Genomic DNA, 8298 nt, shown 5'->3' with positions numbered 1-8298 from the left:
ACATTTTAATGACTGCAAAAGAATATTCTCAGTTACATAAAAATAATGGTACAAGAAAGGCAAAACTGTAAGGTGGGCACTGTACATGAACATATAAGCACACTAAACACACCCTAGACCTCATGTAAATCCCACAACCCATTTAATTGGTCCAGATCTAACATACTGTTGATGTTCATTTAGAAAATGTTTTAATTATGCAACCAATCTGATGAACTGAAAAGGAATTTGTTTCCAATAATGACAAACCATCCTTTGAGGAGAATGAGATTAACACAGGGAACAAGATGCCAGTAACATCAAGCCTGAGAATAAGAGTCAGCAGATGTAATAAGGTTATTATAGTTTAATGATAGCCATCGTTCTCTTATAACAATTCAGAACAATAGTTGAGTGAACAGGAGTAGCTGGGGAATGTAATAATCTCTGACAGAACATTTTAAGACAAAATTCCTGTTTTAGGTCTTTTACGTCATATAAATGTAGAATAATGTTGAATAGATTAAAAGTTTTTACCCAAACCAAAATTTAGTAAAGACAATTACTGCTGAATTATGTTCAAACAGAATGGTTTCCACAGAGGAGGCTACTCAAAACAAAGTTGTGCCACCTACATATTGATTTTTGAGCCGCACAGGCAGAAAATACTTTAATTTATTCTTAAGACAGCCAGTTTATGCTAAGATCTTCTAGTTTTTATCCAAACTGATGAACTTTCAGCTGTTTTGAACTGAGATCAACTTGTATCATTACCGTTTAGCAGAGAATACATTGTGTGGGTTGTTGTAGTTTTCATCTTGTATATGAAAATGATACATGTACGCAACAAAGGAGCAATCATTACAGGATTAGTCATCACAACAAAGTGACCATTGTGAGCTGTGAGAGCAGTGTGAGAGCACTTAGTAATGTCATGTGGCATTACACAGAACATGATCACTGATGTTAATAGAATAAAACTGCTCTGTCAAATATGTCACTGTAAATGTGTCCAAATGAATGTCAGCAAGTAGGAAATCAAGGGCACCCTATTGTGGAGTAAAAATAATAATTTTGGCATTTTATCAAGAGTAACTTGTGGGCACCCGGATAGCTCAGTGGGTAGAGCTGGCGACCCATGAACCGAGGCTGAGTCCTTACTGCAGCGGCCCGGGGTTTGAATCCGACCTGCGGCCCTTTGCTGCCTGTCATCCCCTCTCTCTGTCCCCTTTCCTGTCTATCTTCAGCTGCCACTATCAATAAAGCCAATAAAAGCCCCCCCCAAAAAAAAATATACAAAAAAAACTTGTAATATCTACAGTCTTCAGTCTCTATCGGAACACATGAATAATTACAAACACCTACGTTGGAAAAAGAGATCATGTGATAGCACCACAGCCCACGTGAATGGGCAGTTTTATTGGCTGTCGAGAATTGTATACATATTTTCCTTTGCAAAAATACATCAATACAAATACAAATGAAGTAAAAAATAAATAAATGCCAAATAAAAACACCTTTAACTTTGAACTTAATGACAGTTGCAGCTATACAGGCAAGTCATACTGACTCAAACGAGTTAGCAGTACATGTCCGCTGATAATCCCATTTACTGGTTTTAGAAACAGCATGAGGTAACAACATATTTCCAAAATTGCCAAAACAAAGTGACCTAATTAATAGTACAAAACTGTAGAACAAAGTAACTGCAAAGGTAATAATTGTGGTGATGGGAGCAGTCTAAATATCCTGCCTACACGTGTAAAACAGAGACAAACTGCACTGCGAAGGAGGAGCAGTGGACTCTGAGTAAACAGCATTTGACAGTGTGGCTGGTGAACAGACCTTCAACATTATACTGTGAACATTAGAAAGCTGGTGTCTTTAATCGGACGTCCAACTGTAAACTTTCGCTACTTTACTTGTATCACTCGAAGCAATTATTTTGTTCATATTAGGTTTTCTACATTGCATGAAATAAATACATTGCAGTAAATGTTATTTCACAAAGTTTATACTGGGTTTAATCTGGGTGTGGTGGTGCAGTTTAACTGAAGAGGTGGTGGACTTTCCGATCTGAAAGCCTGAGATACAACTAAAGAATCATAAAACACAGTCGGAAAATCCTCTGAATCTCTATCAGCTGGTAACCAAACAGCAGCAGGTGGCAAAGATGCTTTGTCAGGCTTTAATTTAGTCTTTTTACAGCTTTTAAGTGTAGGCAGAGATTGTACAGCACCTTTTCCATTTGGACCATGAGTCATATCAAATATGTGTTTATCAGTCTAGATTGTTTACGACATTGTTTGTCTACGTGGAGTTTTGTTTGCCTGCTGCACGGAGCTGTCGATTCAAGTCAGTACAAACGACAGATGATGTTTTGTGTGCCGATTAGAAATGGAGTGGAAAACGTGCCCAGTTTCAAACAGCACCGTGCCCGTCGGGTTTTAGAGTGCACCCATCGGTGGAGTGAACAACAATTTACAATACGGTCAGAACGAGCAACGTTCCCATACAAGCCAGTAAAGGTCCAGTTTCACCTGCTGGTGCTGTTCCCTCGTGATGTCCCCCATATTCCAGGATGATGATGCCCCCATCCACACCGATAACAGCAACTCTACAGTGCTAAAGTCAACCCTGTCCATGGTCTTCAGAATCACCAGATCTAAACATTGTGTAGCCATTATTTAAAGTTCTGAAGTGCACGTTATCAAAGTAGATTCCCATTGTTTCCAAAGACTTGGAGGTTTTCCATCTTGAGAAATGGTCCAACATCCCAGTGCAGACAGTTCACGGCAGAGGTCAAAGGTTTGAAGCTGCTCTGAAGGCATAGGGGGGCCCGATCCCTCCCGGCCGCTGTAACGTATACGTCGCTAACTCTGAATGTGCCAAATATACATAGATGCAAAATATTTTCCCTAAACACCTCACAGAGTTACATGGCATGCAGATGATATGTCCAATGTCAAAGTGATGTTAAATGTGTTGGTGGATTGTACATACAAGCTTGTGTCAGTGTCTCAGCATTACCGGAGCAACAGTAGCGGTTAATGGCTGCTGAACAGGGCATCAAGAGACGCTGTGAGCAGTGCTTTCTTGTTCTGAGGAATCTGGACGGTGGTCCGAATGAGGCGACGTATAGAGGAAGTTACAGCACACGTAGAGGGGGAATGATAACAACCGGCTGTCCAGGTTCATCACCACATACTCCTGAGTCATTGAAGGGAAAAGAAGAATATTAAGCAAGTCAAAAACAAAAGCATTTTATACATGACAATTAAGTCATCTACAGCTTTAGGTTAACAGCGCTCACTGACCTGGTCTTTCTCAAGGGTGAGCAGCTGGTAACCGGTTGAGCGGCTGCAGACCAGCTTTCCACGGCTATCAAAGGAGGCGAGACGTAACCTGAACAAATAAAAATGGTCAAAAGGAAGGTTAAACACTTTCCAAGATTACATGTGTGAAATGTAAATGTAAAATGTCTGTGTTTGGTTGCCAAAAGTTAAATGACAAAACTGATGCCACTCCACTCGTGCCTGTAAGGTTAATATGATGCTGCAACCAGCAGTTGGACAACAAAGCTTAGCATGAAGATTGGAAACAGGGGGAATAAATGTATTTCCTGAAATGTCAAATTCCTTTAAACAAATATCAAACACCAAGTTTTAATACATAATTATTATTTACTCAAAAACAAACAGTATCACAATATTTGTTTTGTTTGAGACTCTTCTTGCAGACGAGTAACAATCAGTGTGCTTATTTTAAAGTCCATGATAGACACAGCTGTATTCGATAAATTCAGACCTGTATGCCAGATGTCTTCGAGGTTGCAGACTCACAGCGCCCCCACATGGCTGACTCAGTGTATTTCTTTTGAAGACTATGAAACGGTTCGTGTAAGTCACCAGCAGGTCAAAACCAAAGTTAAAGCCTGTCCACCGCCAGCAGTACTGAGGAGAGGACAATATTAGTTTTTTTTCTGTAGAAATTAAACAAAATACATTGTACAGGAGCAAATGTTATTGTAGCAGGAAGAATGTCCGACTCACGTCTCCATCTTTTGTCAGTTTCCTGCCGCACCTCATACTGCTCAGCTCGAACTCCTCTTTGTTAGCTTCATGTGGACTAATGACAGAAAGGTGCCTTTGTCATCCCAACAGCATTAAATCAAAATCTACAGAGCTATTGTGGTTATATCAAACAGTCCACTGACATTACAGTTGTTCAGTTCTCACCCATTATCATTGTCAAATTCTGTCCGGAGCATAGCGAACCACTGGTTTTTGTACACCATCATTAACCAATCTGGAATAAGTTTGAATAGAAAATATTAACAGAAGCAAACATTGGGATGAACAATGGTTTTACAATTTGTCTTTTGTTAAATTTAATTAAAATCTAAGTCTATTTACATCACTTACAATGAAATGAGACAATTTAAGGCAACTTAATTAAGCACCAAATGGACACAGAATTTTGGTCTAAATAACTGGGTTTCTTCTTCTGAGAATAATCAGTAAAGTAACTCGAAAGTCCATAAAAAACTGAATTTAAATTTAATAGTTCCATTCATGGCTTTGATACTAGATAATGATATTAAAGATTTCTTTTTTCCAGAGAACAGAAAAAGCAAATTCATGATTAAATTATGTCAGACAGAGCCGCATCTTACCAGGGGGCAAAATATTGTCTCTCTCCAAGATGCGTGCAGAAGCCAGATCGTTGATGATGTATTGGAGACGAACGTATTTGAAGACTGAACGGAAAGGTGCGCCCTCGTCTGTGTTCAAGAAGGGCTCCTTCTCACACAGGTCTGTAAACAAAGCCAGTTGGAATCAGAGTCAAACATCTGTGTGTGTGGCTGCCAACAACAAAACCTTGTATATGAAGAGAAGTGCTTCATAAGATGTGGCTTTACTGTACCTGTCCTGCGTTTGCAAAGCCAGGCGTCAGCGTCAGCCAGGAGCTGCTTGATTGGGCCGTCCCACAACAGATTGAGCTGCAGGAACATCCACTACAGAGAGAGACAATTGCAAAGAGAGCTCTTAGTAAAAGGTCTGTTGGTATAGTATAGTATAGAGTTATAAAGTATATCAGTTTACCTTTTTCAGAGCAGTGTATACATCCATCTCCACCTGCATGACAAACAGGTCCGAGGACTGGATGAGCTGCTCCATCACCTCAGTCCTGTAGAAGCGGTGCAGAGGTAAATGGTGAATATGGTCAGACAATATGTTTACACTGTGAAACTTAACTACTCAACACAGACATTTGATTGTCACAGCACTAAAATGTATCAAGACAATCATAATTAAGCAGCACATTGGTTCATGCCAATATAGAAAATATATTTTAAGTTAAGAGAGAATGAAAAACACAAGATGAGAGCTGAGCACACATACCCAAGTTCTTTCATCAGCTCAACATTTTGGTGTGTCATAAGGTTGTTCAGAAGCCACTCAAGACACCTGCAGAGAGAGATTCACAAAAACACACGCGCAGTGGGTGTAAGTACACAGCATGACGGACGGATTTAGCCGTTAATTACTGTAATTTTAAATTATTTAAATCGAATTAAAATCTGACTTTTTCATGACTGAATCCAAGCCATAGATACTGGCACAGGCATAGTAGCCACACACAGTCTTCGCACTGATGTTTTCTTTCATGGTCTCTCCACATTGCTGGATCAAACCATCCTGTAAACAACAACAAACCATGAGACTTCATTGGGTTTTGTATCATATGGCTGCACAGACAAAAATCTACATGGTAACTACTTTTTTAAGACAACGTCATTCAATGTACTCACCAGCTGTAGCATACAAGCAGCGGCAAGAATACTGACAACCCTGCTGGGCTTGATCAGAACATCATCCCGGTACAGTGATCCGAATACCACTTGTAGAGCTACACACACATGAAACAGTAAAGTTCTGTCAGTAAAACACACAACCAAACAAAAACACAAACAATACAAACAACCAAACAAACACAGTCGACTGCTGCTTTCTGTGACTGAGGTCCTCTCACCTTCGGTGTCAATGTTCTGGTCCGGGATCTCCAAGTTAATTTCCATCATGTTGGACTCCTTCCAAGAGCCGCTGAACATGCTGGAGAAATACCCAGACTGCAAAATGCAAGATGGACAGAGAGAAAAGAGAAAGGGAAGTAGTAAGATAATCAAATGAGAGACAATAAGAATAATAATATATCCCTTACTGTCTTGTGTTTTAGTATTGGTGTTTTACCTGGCACAGGTATACTTTGTGGAGGTTCCACTCTTGTCCCAGAGCACAGATGCGAATATCACTGTTTTCCCCATTCAGGAACAACGTCTGATAAATGTATCGTGATGTGCTCTTCAATTTCTTTCTGCTCAAGTTTGGAAAACACAAAACAGACAACAGAATAATGTAAGACTAAATATTGAGGATAACATTAAAGATAACGATTTATTTTATACTGGACTTGCCTCCGAGGTGTATCTAATATGGCATCGTCCTCCTCTTGTTCACTGTCACAGTCACACTGAGCGTTTCGCTTCCTCTTCTTACACTCACATCCATGCTTACGACTGGTACTTGTGCCCTCTGCAGCTTCCTCTGGTCCCTGAGAGGGGGATTGGAACCTGCTGCCCAGACTTCCCATCTCTACACAAACAAAACAAATGTCCAAAAATAACAGGTCAGCTGTAACGTATAGATCAATAAAATATCAGAATAATGAGAACAGATAGTGTTGGGCTTCTGCAGTATCCTGGTACAGCTTGTGTGTTTTGTTACTTTTCTTGAGGGCTTCAAGTATCAATGAATTTCATTACTGATCAATTGGTTGATTCACTGATAGTTTAGTCTACGTCAGAAAATAATGAAATGTGCCCATTACAATTTCTCAGACGCACAGTGACATCTTCAAATTGTTTTGTCCAACCAATAAAACAGAAGAAATTAGCAAATTCACACATTTGTGAAGCTGGAACATGCAAATGTTTGTCATTGTCAATGTTTGGGCATAATATTCCACATTTTGATGTGATGTGTTGCGATAGTTTTAAAGTATCACTAATCATCTCTGAATATAAGCACGTTGGTGTATTTGATGGGCTGGGTCCAGAGGTGTGACATGGGGTGCCCCCTAAAACTGAACTGACATCCTAGTTTGGTGTCAATTTAACACATTAATTAAAAAATAACACATATAATTTAATGATCTGTTACGGCCATGTTTGAATTGATGGATTTTAAGTGTCAGGCTTAGTTCACCAAAAAAAGACATGTGTTTGGAAAAATGTCTGGAGATAAAACAATTTACTGATTTCTAATGCTACCTTTAGATATTTCTATTCGATGCTTTACTAATGTTTTTGAGTTATTATTTCTCTAGATCCGCCTCTGGGTATTTGGTAAACACAGTGGTATTTCACTTTGATATCGCCTTGTCTCAAAAATGAAACATCTCAATCAAAAATGGCATTAATAAGTTAAATGTTCAAGAATAAAACTAATGACATCAAAGCAAGTATGTTAGTAAACGTGGTGCTGTTATAATACACCTATCTTACTGAAAGAAAGGTAATAACTTGCCTCAAAAGGCTCAGATATTTGCATGTAGGTGTGTTTTTGAGTGTGAGAACAGAACAAAACAAAGCCTGTTTCAGCCACACTGGTCAACACGGACTCTCTCTCTCTTCAGCAGAAACCAACCACATGTAACTACAGTCTGTTCAACAACAACAAAAACAGCGACAGAGATAACTTACCTGACGATTAGCACCGGGGCGAGCTGAGGCAGAGGTGTGGGGTTAATCTGGACGGTAAACACCGGCTGATGATCTGTCAGACGTTGACGAGCCCGTTGAACAGGAGCTAACCTCGGAGCTAGCTTAACGTAGCTCACAAAAGGAAAACAAGTCTGAACACAATTAACAGCGTTTCTTCTGACAAGCTGCGACTCCACGCAAGCTTCCAGACCGCAAAACTCTTCGCGGTTCCAGTTACATTTTTTTTCTAAATTAAAGCAAATGTGACCCAGAGAGGTGACGTTAGGAGATGATGTGTGCTGCCCTTAAAATCTCTGGTTGCTTTTGTTATTCTTCTTCTCTCGGTGGTTCTCAGGCGGCTGCTCCGCTCACCGGCGCCACTTGCCGGTAGACGGGTGTATTACACCGGTCTGGAAAAAAGTCAAAAAGGTTTTTTTAATGTAAAAATTCCTTCATACTGCACCCGTACCTCACCCTTAATCTCTTAAAATATATATGAATAATCCCAATACATAAAAAAAAAAACATGGATGACCAATATACACATCAGGATC

The 8298-nt window shown here is 39.7% G+C and overlaps 1 protein-coding gene across 2 annotated transcripts; it reads right to left on the bottom strand.

Moving 5' to 3' along the window:
- Window positions 1-1366: 1366 nt before the first annotated feature.
- gmcl1 (germ cell-less, spermatogenesis associated) lies at window positions 1367-8093 on the bottom strand. Of its 2 annotated transcripts, XM_051411898.1 has the most exons (16): window positions 7745-8093; window positions 6454-6635; window positions 6234-6353; window positions 6016-6112; window positions 5795-5892; window positions 5569-5681; window positions 5385-5450; window positions 5085-5169; window positions 4906-4996; window positions 4655-4795; window positions 4218-4287; window positions 4032-4107; window positions 3787-3932; window positions 3297-3384; window positions 3010-3189; window positions 1367-2835 (listed from the first exon to the last, which is right to left on the bottom strand). In XM_051411898.1, exons 2-15 carry the CDS (start codon window positions 6631-6633, stop codon window positions 3049-3051), a joined length of 1512 nt encoding a protein of 503 aa, XP_051267858.1. In that variant the 5' UTR covers window positions 6634-6635; window positions 7745-8093; the 3' UTR covers window positions 1367-2835; window positions 3010-3048. The 2 variants fall into 2 exon arrangements, with proteins under 2 accessions (XP_051267858.1, XP_051267857.1); XM_051411897.1 differs by having other exon boundaries at window positions 1367-3189.
- Between the last annotated feature and the right edge of the window lie 205 nt (window positions 8094-8298).

Source organism: Dicentrarchus labrax, unplaced genomic scaffold, assembly GCF_905237075.1.
Source record: "Dicentrarchus labrax unplaced genomic scaffold, dlabrax2021, whole genome shotgun sequence".
In the NCBI taxonomy this organism is placed as follows: domain Eukaryota; kingdom Metazoa; phylum Chordata; class Actinopteri; family Moronidae; genus Dicentrarchus; species Dicentrarchus labrax.
Note: the sequence above shows the minus strand (reverse complement) of the source record. Positions and strands in the feature narration are given on the sequence as shown.